Genomic DNA, 20,683 nt, shown 5'->3' with positions numbered 1-20,683 from the left:
TGACCTGAGAGTTTGTGCAGTAAATAGAGTTCTCTTCATCAACTCTGTGCCTTTCTGCCACCCAGCCTTGCTGAGACTGAAGGACTGTTGTCTGTTTCACCAATGTCTTAATTTGGTGTTAATGCCACTGTGCTAATGATTATCTGTCAATCACTGTAACAGGGCCCAATGTGGGAAAGACTTGTACAGTCATAGGCATAACTTGATTTCTGCTGCTCACATGGGAATACTTAATTGGTAAACCTCCTCAAGGGCTCTGATGGCAGTTGCAAAAAAACTATCAACCCCCAATAGATTGGTGTATTCATGTTTCCCTATTTAATCATTTAGAATTTTTGAAAATAAAGATGTTGGGTGCAAAATAAGTAATATAGGATAAAAGACTGTGTTGAATCAACAGTTGAATGAGTAGTGTAAACTTTTATCACTTTGCAATACTTTTTATCACTTTTTATCACTTTGCAATGCCAGTTAGCGAATATAATACAAAGGATAATGTCAGTAAAAAGGGATAGGCGTATTCCATTTACGAGTTCCTTATTTCAGTAAAAAGAAACCAAAATCTATTTCTGTAATTGTACATCACGCCAATTCTGGTAAGTAAAGGATGGTTGATAGGTATATGAAATATTTGGATAACTAATGGCTCGCCAGGAGGTCATGTCGAAACCTCAGGTTTTGTTGGCCCCAGTGATAGGTATTAACAAAGCAAATATTCAGTTACCAATGCTGCTTTCAGTACGGAATGTTATCACTGGCCATTCATCAGCCTGAGAGTTTTTATTGTGTTTACAAATTAACAGCTACATTCTGGAAACAACAATTTTGCAGCTTGTTACTGTAAGACCTTAGGTCAATAACTTCTCCTAAGTACTCCTATACAAGTTTACTTAAGTAGTATTAACTGTTCAAAGGTTGTGCATGGGCATCTCTATCAGTCAAGCTATAGGTAGGGTTTCACAGGAGACTTGTACAAAACAAACATTAGAATAAAGGAAAAGACAGTTGAGAGACTTCTGCTTAATAGGTTGGGTAAATTTTAATTTTTGAAGTATGGAGAAAGATTATTTATATCACATTTCAGCTGTGGAAAATGAGAAACAATTTCTAAGTCATTAGCTCCAGGTTATAGACTTATCAAAATTGAGTCTGAGGCTAGAACCAAATCTGGTGCTTTATTTTCTGTATGTGTAAACATTGGGAACATACAACTGGAATTTTATGGAAATGACCCATGCAGTACAAATATGGAAGTGACATGTCTGGAAAGACTGGAACAATGACAATTTGCTAGGGAGTTAGTTGATGCATTTTGTTTAGTGTATAGGTTCTTGCTCTTAAATCTGCAAATGTGTTAAGGGGTTGACTTCTGTTATTACCAGCCTTAGAGCCTCATGTAGAAGCTTTCTGTTTAGTAAAAATCTTTCTTTTTTTAATTTGCTCATATCAGGTTTTGCTATTTGCAATTAGGTTTGTTAATGTGTGGCTTATCTAAAATACAGGAAAGCATTCTGCACTTGCCATTCGTAAAGAGATGTGTATTTATCTGATCACACTGTTGTGCCAGAGATGTTACTGATTTCAGTTTATTCTCGCCACTGAAAGTCATTTGAGCCTTGTGGATACTGAGTAAATACTTCCATCCCAAGCCAGGCTTTGCTTAACATCATTTGTCAATAACTGAGTATTCTTTAAATCATTCTTTGAACTCTAGCACTTTGTAAACTTTTTCATTTGCTTTGTTATGTCACAGGTGTAGTTTTTTGTTTAGAGACACATGAGCTTAGGAATATAATGCCAAACAAAAACATTTTGTCTGTGGCGTTTGGCTTATTTTCAAATGTCATGAGGAAATGGTCCTTACTGTGATAGTATAAAGAGCAAGTGTACACACTGTTTCTGAGAGAAATAATATTCACTGTGATCTTTGCTAAGGGTAATAGTTCCTTATTTGTAGGTAGCTTTTAACTTGGCGCAACGAAGGGTGCCTTCACATAAAGCTGTGATTAGATGCAAACTGAACAAGTAGCTCAGTGGCTGAGTCTTAGATGCTCAGTATCTCTTTGAAATACAGATAACATTCATTATCAGAGTCCTTGTCTTCTAAACTGTAAGCAGTAATCTTTATATGCCCCACAATGTAATGTCACTTGGTATTACAGAATCACAGAATGGCCGAGGTTGGAAGGGACCTCTGAAGACCATCTAGTCCAACCCCCCTGCCAAGCAGGATCACCTAGAGCACCTTGTGCAGGATGGCATCCAGACCGGTTTTGAATATCTCCAGAGAAGGAGACTCCAAAACCTCTCTGGGCAACCTGTTCCAGTGCTGTGACCCCCTCACAGTAAAGAATTGCCCTCTCATATTCAGATGGAACCTCCTGTGCTTCAGTTTGTGCCCATTGCCTCTTGTCCTGTTGCTGGGCACAACTGAAAAGAGTCTGGTTCTATCCTCTTGACACCTTCCTTTCGGATATTTATATGCGTTGATGAGAGGTCTCCCCTCAGTCTTCTCTTTTCCAGGCTAAGCAGGCCCAGCTCTCTCAGCCTGTCCTCGTACGACAGGTGCTCCAATCCTCTCATCATCTTCGTAGCCCTCCTCTGGACTCACTCCAGCAGCTCTGTGTCCCTCTTGTACTGGGGAGCCCAGAACTGGGTACAATACTCCAGGTGTGGCCTCACCAGGGCTGAGATGGGGGGAAGATCACCTCCCTTGACCTGCTGGCAACACTCTTCCGAATGCAGCCCAGGATACCGTTGGGCTTCTTGGCCACAAGGGCTCATTGCGGACTCATGCTCAGCCTGCAGTCCACCAGGACTCCCAGATCCCTCTCTGCAGAGCTGCGCTCCAGCAGGTCACCCCCCAGCCTGTACTGGAGCCTGGGGTTATTCCTCCCTATGTGCAGGACCCTGCACTTGCCCTTGTTGAATTTCATGAGGTTCCTCTCGGCCCAACCCTCCAGCCTGTCGAGGTCCCTCTGAATGGCAGCACAGCCCTCTGGGGTATCAGCCAGCACAACCCTCTGAGCTCTGCCATGCAGCCAGTTGCCAATCCACCTCACTGTCCACTCATGTAACACACACTTCCTGAGCTTATCTATGAAGGTGTTCTGGGAGACAGTGTCAGAAGCCTTGCTGAAGTCAAGGTTGACCACATCCACCACTCTCCCTTCATCTACCCGGCTAGTCATCCCATCGCAGAAGGCTATCAGATTGGTTAAGTATGATTTCGCCTTGGTGAGTCCATGCTGACTATTCCTGATCACCTTCTTATCCTCCCCATGCTTGGAGGTGTCATCCAAAATCACATACGTTTACCTGAGAAGTCTCTCTGTCAAGAACTGTGTTTTAAAGCAAGTCAATAACGCATGGAAATGGCTTTACGCTGTGCTGTGCTGCCCACTTGGTCAGTTGCTTTGCTGTGGTGTTTCCTACTGCCGAGAGGCTGTGTATTTCTTCTTGAGCATAAGCCAGCTGGTGTGTCTTTCAACTTTTGTATTATTTGATTTAATTTATCTTATACTTCTGTCAAGCCAGATTTTATGAAATAGTGTTAACTGAAATACACACTAGTCATCAAGTATTCCTTTCAGCTCATGATTAATCAGGGCAGACATTAAAAAAAAAATCTTTGAAGAATACTTTCTGTTTTGCTCATAACTATTTGCTGATATTTAAAATAGTTTTTTAAAGTTCAGAAGCAGATGGAGGCATCTGCCGCTTGCAGGTAACAGTTTAACAATGTTTGGTTTTGTTATTAGTCGGAGAGGTCCCCTCACTGCACACTTAAACAAAGGGGGAAACCCTGTGCGCTTAAGTAACCTGGGAGAGTCTGAAGAGAATTCTGGACCTGGTGTTTGTTGTCCTGACCTAGGACCTGGGAGGCATAAGAAGTTAAGTTCCCTGTTCTGTCATTATTAACCTGGGTGCCTTTTTCCCCAGAAGAATCATATTCTACATTAATCCATTTAGAAAAGGATTAACTTGTGTTTTGAGTCAATAACTTCTGAGCAAACTTTGGTTGGATGCTTAACTGCCTCATATATAGTGCTGTATCAGCTGCTGCCCCCCAGCATTAGATTGAACCTCTTTGTTACATGTGCTTCCTTCTGCTTGTGTTAAGCTTCATCTGGTTAAAAACTAGTGCGCTGTATGTCCTTCTATTATTACAGCTTATTTTTTGCACAGTCTGTGGTATCCTTCCATGTTTCTTGAAAGAATTTTAAAAGTAGTGTTTTGATTAAGATTTCCTGCTATTCCACAGAACATTTTAAAATATTTTAAAAGTGGTTTTTAAAAGACATAAAGTTGACAAATTCTTGTAACTATTAGATTGACGTATGTTCTGTATTAGGTAACATCACACAGGATCAGGGATTTTCTCAGTTTTACCTTCATTTTCTCTGTAGTCATTTAATCCTCAGAAAGTCAGCTGTATCTCAGATGGTATGAAACAAGGAACAAGGAAAACAGTGTGTTTCAAAACATCAAACAGAAGTTAGTAGCCTGGAAAATATTATATCATGATGGCAGACGGGTATAGACTGTGTTTGCTGGTGACACCTCCCTGATACTCACTGATCTGAGGACTGATTTTCATGCCTAAAAATAAAGCATTGGTTTTCCACAATTGTGCAACTGCAAGGGCTCTCTTTTATTTTCTTTTTTCTTTTATTTTTTTCTTTTCTTTTTTTTTCTTCTTTTTAGAGATCACCAAGTAGTGTTTAATTGTTGTTTACAGTAGAGAATGCAGAAACCTGTTGAGTCTTGGAGAGAATTTTCTCCCCGAGGAGATCTGTGGTGTTTATCTTCTGTTAGCTGAAAGCATATCACAGAGAAGGTTGCAGCTTTATAGCCAAGATTTTCAAAAGTAATTCTCATATTGCTTGTAGATACTTAACTTGGAAGTCCTTAAAAATTATGCTTGGTGTTACTTTGCTGTTTCACTGTGTTGCCATATAAGATCAGGAAAATAAGATCACTTTTCTGGGCTGCTGTTTCATATTCTGTCTTGTCCATTTGGATTACATGGAAGGGTCTCTCTTTTGCTATTTGTGTAACGATGCATAATTGTAACTGCAACCAACAATTGGGGTGTCACAATCAAGACAGTAAGCAACAACTCGTAGTGGATCTGGATACTGTTTTTGTTGTGGTGGGTTTTATTTTCATTTTGGTTTGGTTTTCTTTGGTTTTGGTTTTTGTTGTTTTCTTTGGTGGGTTTTGTTTTGCTGTTGTTGTTTGTTTGTTTGTTTATTGCATTTAAGAACCAACGGAATTAGAGCTTTTACCTCTCTGACTGTTTAGGACTTTGTTGACAAGTGACCAGATGACAGTTAAATGGTTATTCCCCTACTAACATGATACTGAATTGGGAAGATACTAGAATGGTCACAGTCATTTTAAGAAGCATTATTTAAGAAACATCAGCCTAAAAATAGAGAGAAATTGAAATTCTGCTCCCAACTGACATAATTTTACAACCAATAGTATTTCACACAGTTACATGCTACTGAGTCTGGTAATTTCTCATTGATTAAATGCAGATCTTCTGAAAAGACACCTGGTGTGTATTATGAAATTTAAAAATAGTTAATCCCTGCCCTGTGTTTGTTCATTATCCTTCAAGTTCCGTCATAAGCAATAGTGCAGGTTTTACAGCTGATTTAATAATACAAAGAATGTATACAATATGAATGGTAGCATAAAAAGTAACTTGAACGAAAATCCATGTCTAGTTGAGGGAGGAATGGAACCCTAAACTCTCATCTAACAAAGGCACTTTGGTAAGAGCAGATCAGGTAACAAACTGAACCTGTAATCAGCTGACTTTACAGTATGCTGTGCTTGTGTGATTTTATTTATTTGTTTATTTACTACTAAGAATTTATTTTCTAATTTGTGTCTGAAAGAAATCACAGGTCATAATGGTACAGCTTTGGTCTGTAGAACTCTGTAAAAATCTAAGAACCTGGAGTTCATAGAGTGCCTGTTAAAAGAAAAGCCAAGATAAATCTTGCCATTGTGCATTACCGAGTTCTGCCTTGGTCTATAAGAACAAAGATATTCTGTATAATTACTTCTCTGGTTGTTTACGTCTCATACTGTTAATTGTTGACCTGATCCAAATCCTCTGAAGTAAAAGGTAAGACCTCTGTGTACTTCAGTGAGCATTCAGTCAGGTTTTACACCATTTTTCACTGCCTTGGAGTACTTACAGAAATATACCATGCTTAATCATGTTTACCAGAATTAAAAGTGAAATGATTTTGTTTATCTAATTTTACAAAACTTAGTTTCTGCAGTAGTCCAAAAGCAATTACATTCCTCCTTGTTACAACAGCTAAATATGGGGAAGACATAAGGAGGATTTTAAAGTTTCTTTGATCACTGATTAATTGCCTTCATTTGCCATGCCACATATAATGTTTTGGAAAAGTAAACATTACAGAAGACAGCAGCATGTCTTTTACTGAGGATCTACACTCCCTTTTTTCTCATTTTTGACTTTGTCAATATTAACACCTGCAGTCTGTTCAAAATTTAGTTGATGGATTGCTGATCATTAAGTTTATACTGTGCTCATATGTGTTTATTAACATGCACCTGGAGTCTTCCTCCCTGATGACAATGGTCACCAGTTCTCCATGGTGCATTCAGTTCTGTCAATTATCGGAGGTGGGGTGGTGGGTTTGTTTGGTTAGTGTTGTTGTGTTGTTTTTTTTTTCCAAAATTATCATCTAACTGGGTAGGAGTTGGTCTGAGATGAGGAATGTAGTGCAAAAAAACTACCAAAAGTATTCATGAGCTGTCACTTAATTTCTTATCCAGAACTATCAGACATTGCATGGGCAGAAAGTGTGGATATGTCATTATGTGCGTGGAAAGTCATCGTTACTGATACGGTCATTCTACCAAATCAAGACATTTGTTAACTGTGAGAATTTGTCTTTTCATTATGAAGTCATTTCAGGATGTCAGTCATCCGTCTTACATTCAGATTTCCACTTCTGTTGACAAGAAATGCGATTTCAAAAGCAGAAACATGGGAGGAAATAGAATTAGAGATGGTATATTGGATGATGGCTTTGACACTTCATGGAAATACAGGGAATACTGACCCCCCAAAAGCACTGCTGGGAAGAATCCTCAGTTTGTAATTAAGTCTTAGAAACTATCTGTTGGTACTGGATTGGCTCAAGCTTGTACAGGAGAAGAAAGGAGGAAATAATATAGTGGTTTTCAGCTTGTGCTGGTCATAGAGCTATCCTGAACTACTTTAACTTTATGGACAGTGTTGTAAAGACACAGAAAATTCCCCTTTACAGTCCCTTCTGCCAAGTATCAGATGACTAAGCCAAAACTAATCATAAAAATAAGATGAGGCAAGAACATGCTAGAAGTAGTATTTCTGTCACTCAGGAGCCTTTAAGCCTTGTAAACAGTGAAGTACAGTCTACATCAGCTCCTTTTGCTTAGGTGGCTGTGGCCCAAATATACCCTTACTGCAATAATTAGATGAAACATTTAGACTGCATTACATGATTATTTTACAGCCTATCCTTTTAGGAATAGAGACAAAAAAAAATCTTATGGATAATCAGAGCACCTCCTAATTAATTTGTAGTACTCCTTTCTTTTTATTAGGACTGTTTATTATAGATTAAACCCTACGACTTAGCCCATTTCATAATTAAGTCCATAACTTTCTAGAATCTGACCTTACTAAATTTCAACACAGTTTTTTCCACATTGTTTTTTTTCTTTTCTTCTTCTTTTTAATAAGTGACTTGTCTAACTCCCAGGTGGTGTTCCCTCTTCCAAGCTTAGCTTCACAGGCTAGTTTTCCTGTCAGGAACTGGGGGAATAAGCGGTGTTTTTCCCAGACCAAACTAAATAGTACAGTGCTAGCCTGGAACCTTTAAAGAAAGAAAGTGGGTCGGGAAAAGCAGCACGATCAGAATATCTGCATCTTTTTCTGCTGGAATACTGTTTCTAGCTTGTGCCCCAATACAAGAAAGACATTGAGAAATGAGAGTGAGTTCAGTGGAGGGACACCAAGATGGCCAGGGACTAAGGCACATGCCTCAAGAGCAGAGGCTGAAGGAACTGGGCTTATTCACCTGGAGAAGAGGAGACCCAAGGGACCTAGTAGCAGCTTCCAAGACCTATGAGGAGGTTGCCCAGGAGATGGAGCCAAGTTCTTCACAGCAGCACATGGTGGGAGCATGAGAAGCAATGGGCAGAAACTGAAATAAATTCAGACTGGGTATAAGGAAAAACTTTTTTTTGCCATGAGGACATTTTAACAGTGAAGTAGGTTGCACAGAGATGTTGTGCACTCTCCTTCCTTGGAAGTTTTCAAGACCAGCCTGGATCAAGCCCTGAGCCACCTGCTCTGACCTCATTGCTGACCCTGGTTTGAGCAGGAGGTTAGACTAGATGAACTACTAAGGGAAGGATAACAAAGACATTATGCTGTGAGGAAAAAAAAAGTACTTGAAAGCACTTTTTTGATTGTTTCCCGCTACAGGTAATGATCTTTAATCATTTTCTAATGAATTAACTTCCTGCTTTCTTAATCCACGATGGAACAATGTTCCTTCTGTTTGCATCTAAAGTTATCCTGAGTGTATTACCCACTTTAGTATTAAGCAAAAATGTGATTTTCAGTATTTTAAAAGTGTGCCTATGTGCTTCCAAAACAGAACATAGCAAAAATAGATTTCAGGCTTTGGGGATTTTGGTAGAGTTCCCAGTAGACTTAATAATAACCTTTTTGAGAGCTCATTAAACGCTGAAGAAAGATTCTCTGTTAGTATTTCATAAAAAGAATGCAATATATTTTGCAATTGCAGCATTAAAAACATATGAAGTCATTCATTTAGGAGAAAGTTATGTGGAAAGGTAAGAAACAACCACATTTCAGAACTCAGTGATGGGACACTGGATTGAGAGAACTCACTCAGTGCTCAGACTGACCTTAAACATTAACTTGGTGTGAGTGGTGGGTAAGTTTTCAAGTCCTACTAAGCTGAAGAACATGACCCACCTTCCAGGATAACACAGAATTATAACTGTAGTTTTTTATAGAGTGGCTAAATCAACCTTCAAAACTATATCATTCTCTGTTCAACTTCAGTTTTCTGAGCAGTTTCTCTGGAAGTGAATTGTTTTCATGATATTTCTAGTATATTCCCATGAGAAATAATAGAGCATTTGGCTGTATTTCCCTTATATTGTGAGGGGACTGTGCAGTGAGATCAAACTTATGTGTATTTTTTAATGATATTTTCATACCTTTGGATGAAAAACAGCACAGAAATGCAGAATGTAGTTATGCCACAAAAAAAGTAGTCCTCATGATTTCTTAGGCTGAATTTTAGCTTGTGTTCCATTCTGGTTTAGGTATTTTTAGGTTTTTTTTTAAGGGTTGCTTCTATACTTTTATACTTCAATATTCTGTTCTTAATTTCAGTGCAGATATTTATGGATTTTATTTCTCGTAACCAGTATTCAAATCTTTTATGGTCTGACCTTGACTAGAAGTTCCATATCGCTCTGATATCAAGCAGTTGTCTGTTACTTCAGACCACGCTATTACTAAATGAAAGCACACCTGCCGTTCTGTAGCCCACTGTTAATTCTTGAGACAAAAACAATCTTTTTGCACATGGTAGTCTTAATGTCACCTTTCTTTACACTACAGCTGTGACAAACGTGAACTGCAGGTCCCAAGTAGTCCTGTAGGTCTGTTTTTCTCATCCACAAGCAAGCTTTTCCTTATTCTCCAGACAGTGAAGTCTTCAATAGTCTCAAATGCAGTTATGTCATGGAGCGTAGGATGTGCAACCCAGCGTGCACAGAGCCCAGCAAGCAGCCACACACAGGCTACTGGGCAACTGCCAGGTTTTGTTTTAACTTCTTGCTTTAATCTGCTAGTAGCCAGCCTCTGCTGCTGCAGCTGGGGCTGAGGATCCTGCGGGACTGAATCACCCAGTCAGTACTTCTGAGAAGTCACTTCAGTTTATGCCTGGGTGCACGTTGTCTCAAAAATCCGATTGTTGGTTGTCTGGTTGCTTTCTCCGTTCTTTACTTCCCCGTCAATGTTCATGACGTGCACAAATGGAAATTTTGAAAAAGACAGATGATGAAGGGATTTTATGTTATTACTCCACTTCCGTATTTGGCCCGACTCTTACAGCTTGCAGACAAGAAGGGATGGATTTACGGGCACAGCACTCTAACTTTAACACTGTCCCTCACTTTCATTTTCACTCTCAGATGTTCACACCGTGAAATTTTCCACTCTGCCCTGTCAGCTGATATATAATTTTAGACTTCCTAGATCAGGATGTGGCAGATGAAACATCACACTTTTTACCCTAAAATGCATTTTAATAAACTTTAAGCGTGCACAAAATAAAAGGTGGGAGTCCAGACAGTAGATTTGGGATCATACTCAAATTTGCATATTTTAAAGTGCCGATACCTGAGTCTGTGTTTTCAATTTTGATAGAAAGTTGCTATCCCCACTTTATAAGTACATTCCAAAATAATGAAGAACCTAATGAAGATGCTACAGTTAATGATAAATACATTAAAATCATTTGAAATGGCATGGATGGTCCTTAAAGATGCAATAAGCAAGCAAAACACTAAACCAAACAAATGGGTTTGCAACATTGCAAATTTTAAGGCTGCATTCAAAGCAAACAAATTTTCTTTGGGAAGTGAAAATCCAAACCAGTGGAACAGAAGATGGTTAATGATAGTCACTATGAGGAGATATTTGGGAGCCCATTTTAAACAATAGTTGTTAGCAGTATTGATCATATGTTTCATTGTCAGAACCTGGTACTGTAAGGAAGCTTCCAATAAAAACAGATCATTTATTGCGGTTCCAAAGCACAAAGGCAGAAAAGGATTGGAGAGAAACTTGATTGTATCACTGCATAGATCTTCATCTGAAGACGTACAGTGTCTGAGAGCTAGCTGCCATGGACCGGCTTTTTTGTGGTTGAGGGTGGGATGTCATAAAGAAAGAAAGTGTTCTAAGAAAACCTTTTACATTTTTTCAGCTTCTAAATTAAATGCAGCAAACTGAGCAATTTGAAGTCTCACATCTTGATAAAAAATACCAGTTTCATTTTCCATGTCTCCATTAGACATTTAAAGAAGTAGCAAGTTAGAAAGTAGAAAATTCTAGTCTATATTATCGTGTTATTGTCCGTGATGTGCATATGCAGTTGTCGCTGTTTCTGTCTCCATCCTGTAGTACAAGGGCATTTGCACCATACACCACCCAGAAGAGTGGTAAAGCCAGTGACTGAAACAGACCCAAGTGAGATTAGCAAGCAGTGAAAAACAAGACAAAGAAAAGGTCACCTGTAACCTTTAAGAACTTCTCAGCCTACCATTCCTAGATTCTTCACGATCCATGTGTTGCAAGCTTCCTCTTCCATTTCTGGTACATTTGGCATTCAGTGTAGGAATTTTGGAACTTTTTTTTTTTAGGAAACATTTTTGTATGAGAAGTGCAAAGTTGCTAGTGAAGGGACTTGTAGACTCTGTCCCAAGGTGATATGGCACCCAGTCAACGACACAAATCCACACTGTTGTCATTATTCAGGTATTCATTTACCTCTGAGTTGAAAAAGTAAAGCGAGGCTTTCCAGTGGCTCGGTGTCCCGTTGTGTCAGAAATGATACTGCACAACCAAAGAGAATATTCTTGTCTTCAGATAACTTCTCGTGTATGTAATACATAGTGAGGAGTTGCCAGGGAAGTGATGTCTTTCCTACAGTTAAGTGATGATAACGAGATGGAAAATGTGAATGAAGAGTCATAGCTAATAGATAAAACAGAACTTCAGACCAGAAAAAGAACAGAAAGTGAATGAATGTTCATTAGCCAAATGAGCTAAATTGTTTGTACCATGAAGTAGTCAAGTGTGTAATGAGCGTTTTACTGAAGAGCATGAGTCCATTTTCTTAATGTAAACGGTCTTTGATGATGATCTTTGATGATGATTTTTATCTAATCATCTTAATCTTTGGTATCTTATCTCAGTAACTAGGCAGCTTTTTTTTTTGCCTTTTTTTTTCACTGTGAGTTTTGCCTCTCATACTGACCTGTATGTGTTTTCTGGTGGTTCAGAAATACCTTGGTTACAGGTATCCTGCTGACAGGGCAGGGAGATGGACCAGGTGTCATGTGGGGGTCCTTTGCAACCCTTTTCTAACACTTCCGTGTTACCGGTGCTCTAAGCACCAGTTGCCTGGTCAGCAAGGGGGCAAAAGGGGTGAAGCAGGAAGCAAAGTGCATGTTTCCTCAGGAAAAGGAAAAGCATAAGGGACAGAGCCAGCAGTTTGTAAATGCAAATAGAGAACTTCCACCCTGTCAGAGGTGGAGCATTTGAAATCAGATCTCCTGAAGTGACAGGTGGCTGCAGTGTTACGTGTCTCGTTTGTGATGTGGTCCAGAACATTTCTGGAAGACCATCACAGGACGTCTTGGATTAGATAGGTAAAGAACATTAGAAGAAAATCCCTAGTGATTTAGGATGAGTTGGGACAACTGAAAATCTTTTCTGTGGGGTTACATGAAGTTAGGAAAATAAGCTTTTGTTATCATCAGCGTCCCCTCAGTGTAATAGTTCATTTAGGGCACAAGTTTGCAGGATCTCGGAGGAGCAACCTTACAAGCATAGCGCCTTACAGCTTCTTGAGCTCATGCAGAATATTGCAATCAGACAAAGAATGTGACTTGATTTTGAATGAAACTGAAGAAAGCCTGTTGTTGAGGCTACAAACCATAGTTTTGTTTGTGTTTGAAGAAACAAAACCAAATTTGATTAAAAATTGCTGCATGCTTCGAATGCCATTGAATAGGTCAAACATTCTGCTCTGGAAGGATACCTCTTTTGTCAAAGGTAATGCAAGAAAAGCAACTAGATCTTGCGTTTTGATATGGCAGAGGCAGAAGTGGCTTGGGTAGGAAAAGGAATCAGTGCGGAACAGGTTTTCTAAAGGAGGAACTCTCCATGCAGAGTAGGATATTTGTGGAAGGAGTGCACGGTGAGCTTGTTTAGCTAATCTCTAACTCCACCTAAGAAATGAGTGGTGCTGTCTTGTTCTTATAATAGTGTTTTGTCATTGATTTGGGTGAGTAAAAGAGCAGATCCTTTTTGAAAAACTGGAGTGATTAAGCAGTTTGCTGAATGGCTATATCTCTGCCAATCCTATAAACAGTGCTTATGGGGAAAGAAGATGTTTCTCCTCTTCTGGTCATTCCAAATCTGATCTTTCCTACCTAATCCCTATGTAGCCTTTCCTTGTTCTCAGCAGTCTCAAAGCAAGAAGTGGGGATGGTGAGTAATAAAAGCTTAGAAATAATTGAGCATCACTGAATTCATTTAAAACCCTACTAAGATCTGCCCTTTTTTTAAAGTACTATATTAAGATTCCTTGTGATCTATAGAAAAGTGAGGTCAGATTTTAGAAGAAGGGGAAGGATTGAAACAATTTTTAAACATTGACAAAACAGCAAATGCCAAGATGGGTGTAACCTTGTTTTTTGATTTCTCAAGTTTCCTTCAGTTCAGAAACTTTCAATTTGACTAGTGAGATGCAGTTAATAAAAACAAAACAAAACAATCAAACAAAAAAACTGTTAAAAATGTATGGAATATTGATGAGCAGTGAGTGCAAAGAGGCACAAGCATGATACAGTCAAGCAGATGAATGCTCAAACTGCAGCAAACCCAGGACCATTTTGCAAGAGATTCTTCTCTAGCAGTCCTGGCTGTGATATATATACAGGTGTATTCACACACGAACACATGTACTCATAACACTACGTCTAAGAGTGCTTTACACAAGCACATAATGTTCATTTTTAAATAGACAAACTGAGATACAGAAAAAAAATGTCTTGCCTAAGCTTGTCCAGTAGAAAAGTGACAAATGAAAGAGAACCTGGGATTCTTTGTTTCTCTTATAGCCCTGTGCAGATCTACAGATCCTTGATTAGCACTTGTAAATCTTTCTCTCTTTGTCAATGTAATTTGAAAACAGATCTAAAATATTTCTTCAACATAGTGTTATTCGGTCATACATAATGCTCACAAACAAACAGCTCAGGCTAAAATCCTTGAGACCATACTGGCACACCACAGTATTTCTGAGCCTGCAGTTGCCTGGGAGCACTTTGTTCTGCATGCCACTGTTGGCTCCTGGATTGCTTGTGGCCTCAAGGAGAAACAAGTAGACCTCAAGTAGAAACATAACTTTGTGCTATATTTAGATCCACATTTTGTCTTAAATTTAAAATCAGCTCAATAGTCCCATCTTCATCATTTATTTGTCCTTCTGGCATTTACACATAAATTATGTGAATAGTTTATACTTTCAGGGAGTTGCAGTTTCCTTCCAGTTTGTCTAATATGTTGGAAAAGCACAAAAGAGCAAACCTCACAGGCAGCAATAGCTCGAATAGGGTTTGAAGAGGAAGCAATTCTACAAATACTATACTGAGAAGGGTTCTTTAAAATGGTATCAAAAATTAGGAAATAATACATTACTAAGTGTAAATTCATGTTAAAATACTTGTGTTTAGTTATAAGCACCTGTTTAAATGATTTACTGATACATTCCATAGAGCTCTCTGATTCTGTCCAATTCCTATAAACTTCTTTATGAAAGTCACAGACTTAGGCTTTCTACAGCCCCTGGCTGAGTGTAGAACGGCCAACCACTGATCTGATCAGTAAGAGTTCCTTCAGGATTCTTTTTTTGCATTTTAACATTGCCTGCAAGATTGCAAAAACTGCTCACTGTGATCTATTGCCCTTATCACTGAGCATTTGCAGGAATAAAAACTGCAGCACCCTGTACAGGAAGGAAGGGATGCTTGTAACATCAGGAATTAGTCACAGCTCTGCCTCCACGCACTGCAGGTTATGTAATGCAGTAGCAGGACATCAGCTACACACCCTCCCATGCTGAAAGAAAAAGTGGGGACCTTTAGGGATTCCCCTTTTGTCCACTGTCCATGTGTAGTCTTACTCTGCTATTTTGCATACATAGCCCTGGAGTATAAAATGCTTGTGCCTCACAGGAGGGGTGCAGAGCAGGAGAGATTAAAGGGAAGCAACTTCCGTAGAGAAGACCATCTCCTTGCAGATTTGGAAAAACCTCTCACAAAAACACGGTAAGACAACACTGTGTAATTGTTCAACTGACTATTCATTTACTGCAGCTTGCAAAGGGAAATAATTGTATGGCAAACTATTTTTTCCTTACTAGGAGCAAAGTGTTGGAATCAGTTTTCCTCTCATTTCCAAGCTATCCTGCTGTTCTGAAAACTTTATCCCCCTTCCAGCTGTCTTTAAAGGTTTGTGCATGTAACACTTAACATTATAAATGTTCTTTGAACATTTGTTCCTCATTCGAACATCTGTTGTGAAAGCGTAACAAGCAAGCAAGTTATTGCTCTAATTGCCAATGAATGGAAAATGACTCTTCCTTCTCTTTTATTTTTTCTTTCTTACTCTTTCCCTCTTTTCTCTCTTTCTCCTCTCTCTTTTCTCTCTTGCACGGTTTTCTTTTACTCTTCTGTCCTTTCTTTTCCTCTTTCTCTCTTTTCCTCCCTATTTTCTATTTTCTATATTCTTTTTCTTCCCTTTCCTTTACTTTCTTACTTCCCCTCTTTCCCCCCTTTCTTTCTCTCTACTTCTCCTTTCCTTCTCTCTTCATTTATGCATGCTATGCAATAATATACAGTATGCTTTATAATAATAAGCACTCACATTGCATCATTTTTTATTTCACGGTAGCGGTCTAGATTTGTTCCTACTTTGTAACTGTTAAGAAATGCTTATTACACACTATTTCTTTTACTGGTGTTAACAGACAAGTTTTAACACATTACAGCTCCTCCACAGATAGTTGCATTCATTTCTTTTCCTGTGTGATTTTACAGCAGACAGCATCCTTGTAGACTAGTATATGACTGTTACGTTATGCATACAAACTTTGAGGCTAATTCTGCTTTACCTAGCAATTTTCTAGTTTGCTCTCTTTCTCCTTGTCACACAAGTTTGCTATATTTGTCCTGGCACAAGAATATCCTTTACAGTCAGAAATTAGCAGAAAATCTATGTTAAAATGAGTAACAATAAAATCTAACATTTATATAAGAATTATATACAATCTATATTCAAATATACGCTATGTATATATATATTACAAAATACAGAATTTGGGATCTCACAATTCCATTTGGCTCAGGCAACTGAATATATTGCAAATGCTCTGGTTTAATAACAAAGCATTATTTTTTTTCTGATGAGAATCATTATAATGTGAATAGAAGAGCACAATTTTACATCCCTTTTCCTTGCAAAAGTATAATGATGAGAATTAACAAAAAAATTAGTAACACTTAACAAACTATTGAAAAACAAAGAACTTAAAAAATACAAGTTTCAAAGTGTCTTTTTTGGAGAAGTTGAGCCTGCATGTGTTTTTCAGAGATACAGATATTGGCTATTTATGCAACCAGGAGACATTTGAAATACCCTTCCCTGTAGTTTAGAATAAAGCATGGTTGCAGCATTACTAAAATTAACATTTCTCCTTGTCAGTGTATCATTACTCTAAGAGTCAAGTAATTTTCATTTTTAAACACAGGAAGTTAATTAGATCAAATCTGTTAGTCTGCTGAGTTTCTGCATCCTTTTAAAGGGAGTTACCTTCTTAGTCAAAAACTGACCTTGTTTTTTTTTCCTCCTCTCTGAAGTGTTCCAGCATCACTCAAAACAAGATTTCAGCCCTGTGAAGTACAATTATAAATAAAGTATACAAAATGCTGTGCCCATGGCAGTTTGCATTCAAACCTCATGCTGCTAAGAACCAGTCCTCCAAAGAGAAGGATATCAATAATAACGTGGAGAAAGATATGAAGATCCATGGGTAAGATCTTTGTCCTTTAATGGTTTCATAGTTTCTCTTTTGTTTGAAAAGTAAAGATATTAACTAACATGGGGATCTGGAGAAACTAGTAGTGTGTTTCCACGGCAGTAATTTTAACAAAAGAACAGTTGTCCCTGGGGGTCACTGGGTGGTGTTGACTTAGTAAGGTACATTTCAGCTATTGTGTCTAAGTTATACAATTATTGAGGAAACAAATCGTCATGGTTTATCTTTCATACTTCTAAATTTATTTAGTGTACTCTAATGGTTACATGTATGCTAGGACTTAAGAGGCATATGCATACAATAAAAATTAGCAAAGTATTTAAGTTGATGTAGTATTTCTGTGATACAATTCATACATGGTACTGTATAAAATAAATTGTACATGCATATTAAATTTCCCAGTTTTCAGTCTTCTGCTTATTTCAGTTCTCTAATGCATATAGTTTATTTCTCTGCCTGTCCCCTACCCTTTACTACCATTGCTCAAAGCAATTCATGTTCAAATGTGAAGATAAGTGAAACCAACTTATTTTGGAAGTGAAAATGGGTGATCATACTCTTGTCTAGATAAAACCTATAACATATAACTCTCTGAATTAAGGGGTTTGGAGGTCATGGGCTGGATGTCTCTTGGGTGTTTATGAACACCTTCTGAAATTTGGATACCAGTATCCAAATTCAAAAACGGGAGTGCAGAAAGTCAGAGTTAATATTGAAAACAAGGGAAATTAATATAAAATAATACTATTTGCTTAATGAGCTGGAGACTTGAGCTTTCTGAAATTTTCAGAAATTTTCTCTGAAGCTTTCACCCTCTATGTTTAATTCCTCTGAGTATTTTCTGGTCAGATCATGATTGTACAGATGTCCTCTGCTTAGCTTACAGCAATGTTACTCAACCTTTACCATTCTGGGCCCTCTCCATTGCTTTCCTTCCCACATAGAGATGTGGAAAGGGTGTTTGTTGTTTTACTATTGACTTCTAGTCCACTCCATCCCTCATGCTGCTGAGAATGTTTGGCTTATTGACTCAGTGCCACTTTCAGAGACAACTCTGAGCATCAATTTACTGATGTTACAGGATAACCTAACAAATAAAAACTAAGTATGTTGCCTTATACTGAATTGTCTTTGTCTCTTTTAAAGCTTAGTGAAAGATGATGCCAAATTGCATGATCTAATCAAGAAGCAGAAAGAGAAGCCGCCTATCGTAACTTCAGCAGAGGTCAGTGGTGGGAGAGAGCTGTGTTTAGCTTCATTGACTGATACTGACAGTTCACACAGGTTGTATTTACCGCTCAAAACTTCTCAAAGGTCTCATACAAGGAGTCACTGTGGTTACAGGAGATTAGGACTGCTGTGAGGTCTTTGGATGAAAGATCTTTTCTGAATAAAAAGATGCTTTGGTAAGCCTTAAAGGAAGGAGATACCAAGGACCTGGACTGGAGTGCCAAACTCCTTTATTTGCCTTTACACCTAAAACCCAGCCTTTAGTAACAAACATGTCCTTTCTCTAATTTTGTTTGAATCACTGTTTTCCTGAGACTATGACTGCTATGTTAAGAGGCCTTAATGAAATTAAAAAGGTGTTTGCAGTGGCAAATATTGTTTGGTTAGTAGAAAAATACTTAACATTTTGGCTATTTCATATCAAACTGTGGATCGGATCAATAGTTTTGTAATCAAATGAACGTACTCATGTTGGAAAAGATCACATTTCTGCCTAGTTCATTGTATTTAATTTTTAGCATCCAATGGTCAAATAAAAATAAAAATCAAGCCTTAAGATATTCGATAGGTCTGAAGACAGTGTGTATTTTTATCTTTTCTTTGGCCAGAAACCCCCAGAAAATGGTATCAAAGCTTCAAACCAAATATCAAGATGTCCAAGACATCTCAAAGTAAGAAACTTGGAAAATGGATCCAGCTTTCTTGACACACTACACCTGACAGCAAAGGAGGTAAGATGCAGAAACCTGAGCAGTGATTTTTCATACCTTTGAAAAGATCCATAGCGCAACATTGCTTTTAACATTTGATTGTTTTCCAGGTTATCAATTGCCGCACCAAAGCATGCCAAGGGGCACTCATGACCCCAAAGGGCTTGGTGAGGGGCACTAGAGATGGGCCAGTTCCTCTGGCAGAGCTTTTACCTCAGGCAGTAGACTTTGTCAAGCAGTACTACACTTCATTTAAAGAGTAAGCCAACTTTATCCTCATTTCTGGTATAAAAATCCTCTACCTAACTACCTACCTGTGTGTGAGACTAGGCTGCTTGATTTCTTCACAGCTATTGGCAGCTATTCCACTACATAGTATGCATTCCAAAACTGGATATGGATTATTACAAAAGGCAAACAGAACTATTACTGCACATCATATGCTCTGTCTGCCAATCTCAGTTCTGGGGAATACAGGCATGGACACTTTACAGCACATTCCTCAGCCCTATCTCTTCTGAGTGTTGCATTATAGCACATCATAACAAGCAGCTTGGTTTGGACTCTTTCAAAATGTTACCTTCTGTTTTCTTAACATTGGATGCTAATGGGATTAGCTCCTACTCATACTAGTCTTAGACATATAGATAACGTGGATAATGCTTTTGGTTTGTGCTGTTCCAAGCATCTTTTCTCTGTGTTCTTTTGTTGTATGTTCTGTCTCTCAAGGCTTTGGCCACAGGGTGGAAGAACACTGTCTTGCTTCTCAACCTTGCTTTGTGCTATCGTCAACATAAGCTTACTGAGCATGCTGAGAGAGATGCTCTAGCTTCAGAATAGGTTTGTGTTTTTGCAAATATGGAGATGGTGCAGAGAGATGTCACAGGAAAAGCTGGAACATCTGGTTTAGGTCCAAGAATTTGCAGTGACAAAGTTTTCAAGTGACAAGCTTTCAAATCACAATTCAGTGTTTGCTCATTTCATTATAAAACTGTATTGAATTTTCAAAGGGACTCAGCCACATAATGGCTTCTTCTTTAGACGCTTTGATCTCTTCTACAAGGCTTTCTACCAGACAAATCTTTCTGAAAATCCCCATCTTACACACAGGCTGTGCTCACGTGCCAGAGTGTTGCATTTGCACATCTCCATGTTTCTGCCCATGGCTGTTTGATCACATTGATTTACATTATCTTATATGCTTGCCCTTGATCTTTCATCTTGTTGAAAATGTGAAAACTCTCAGACAGTGCAGGCTATTTTCATTCTGTCTGTAGGCCAACAAAACAATTTTTGTCTGTTCTGTGATAAATATTTCCAAATGTTTTGACTTCATTCTCTATTATCAAACGAAAGAATTTTAGAGTTGGTTTTCCTGACAAAGGAACTGCTCAGCACTTCCTTTTTGGTATCAACTTACTTTGCTCAGAAGACCTATGTCCCTGTGAAAATAGAACTTTGAGAGTGCAGTCACTGTACTTACACTTTTAGGCTGAAGCTAAGCTGTTCTCTAATTTTTGTTTGTGTTTTGACACTTTTTACCAAGCTAATCTAGAAATTTTAAATTTAAACTGAAAATTTGCACAGAAAAACTTTTGATCAGTCCATGTACATACTGGGTGGTGAAAAGACAGTGTTGTTACTGAAGTTTCTAGTATGTTACTTTCATTAGGCTAGTAAGCTCTGTCATTTGCACTCAGTAAGGCCAGTTCCTAAATTACGAAGCCAAGAAAAAATATCCTGGTTAGACTTCAGTAAGGG

General features: G+C 38.3%; 1 protein-coding gene across 3 annotated transcripts in view; it reads left to right on the top strand.

The window, feature by feature from the left end:
- Window positions 1-20,683, top strand: part of NOS2 (nitric oxide synthase 2) — a 36,867-nt gene that overhangs the window by 830 nt on the left and 15,354 nt on the right. Inside the window, exons 2-7 of one of the 3 annotated variants that reach the window (XM_040532438.1) lie at window positions 15,121-15,213; window positions 15,309-15,396; window positions 16,804-16,976; window positions 18,129-18,207; window positions 18,821-18,943; window positions 19,033-19,181. In XM_040532438.1, the coding sequence (XP_040388372.1) occupies window positions 16,870-16,976; window positions 18,129-18,207; window positions 18,821-18,943; window positions 19,033-19,181 (458 nt within the window). In that variant the 5' untranslated portion in view covers window positions 15,121-15,213; window positions 15,309-15,396; window positions 16,804-16,869. Of the gene's footprint in view, window positions 1-3,761; window positions 15,214-15,308; window positions 15,397-16,803; window positions 16,977-18,128; window positions 18,208-18,820; window positions 18,944-19,032; window positions 19,182-20,683 lie in introns of all 3 variants that reach the window. The other 2 variants (XM_040532436.1, XM_040532437.1) reach the window with 2 other exon arrangements.

This window comes from Cygnus olor, chromosome 20 (genome assembly GCF_009769625.2).
Source record: "Cygnus olor isolate bCygOlo1 chromosome 20, bCygOlo1.pri.v2, whole genome shotgun sequence".
Lineage (NCBI taxonomy): Eukaryota > Metazoa > Chordata > Aves > Anseriformes > Anatidae > Cygnus > Cygnus olor.
Note: the sequence above shows the minus strand (reverse complement) of the source record. Positions and strands in the feature narration are given on the sequence as shown.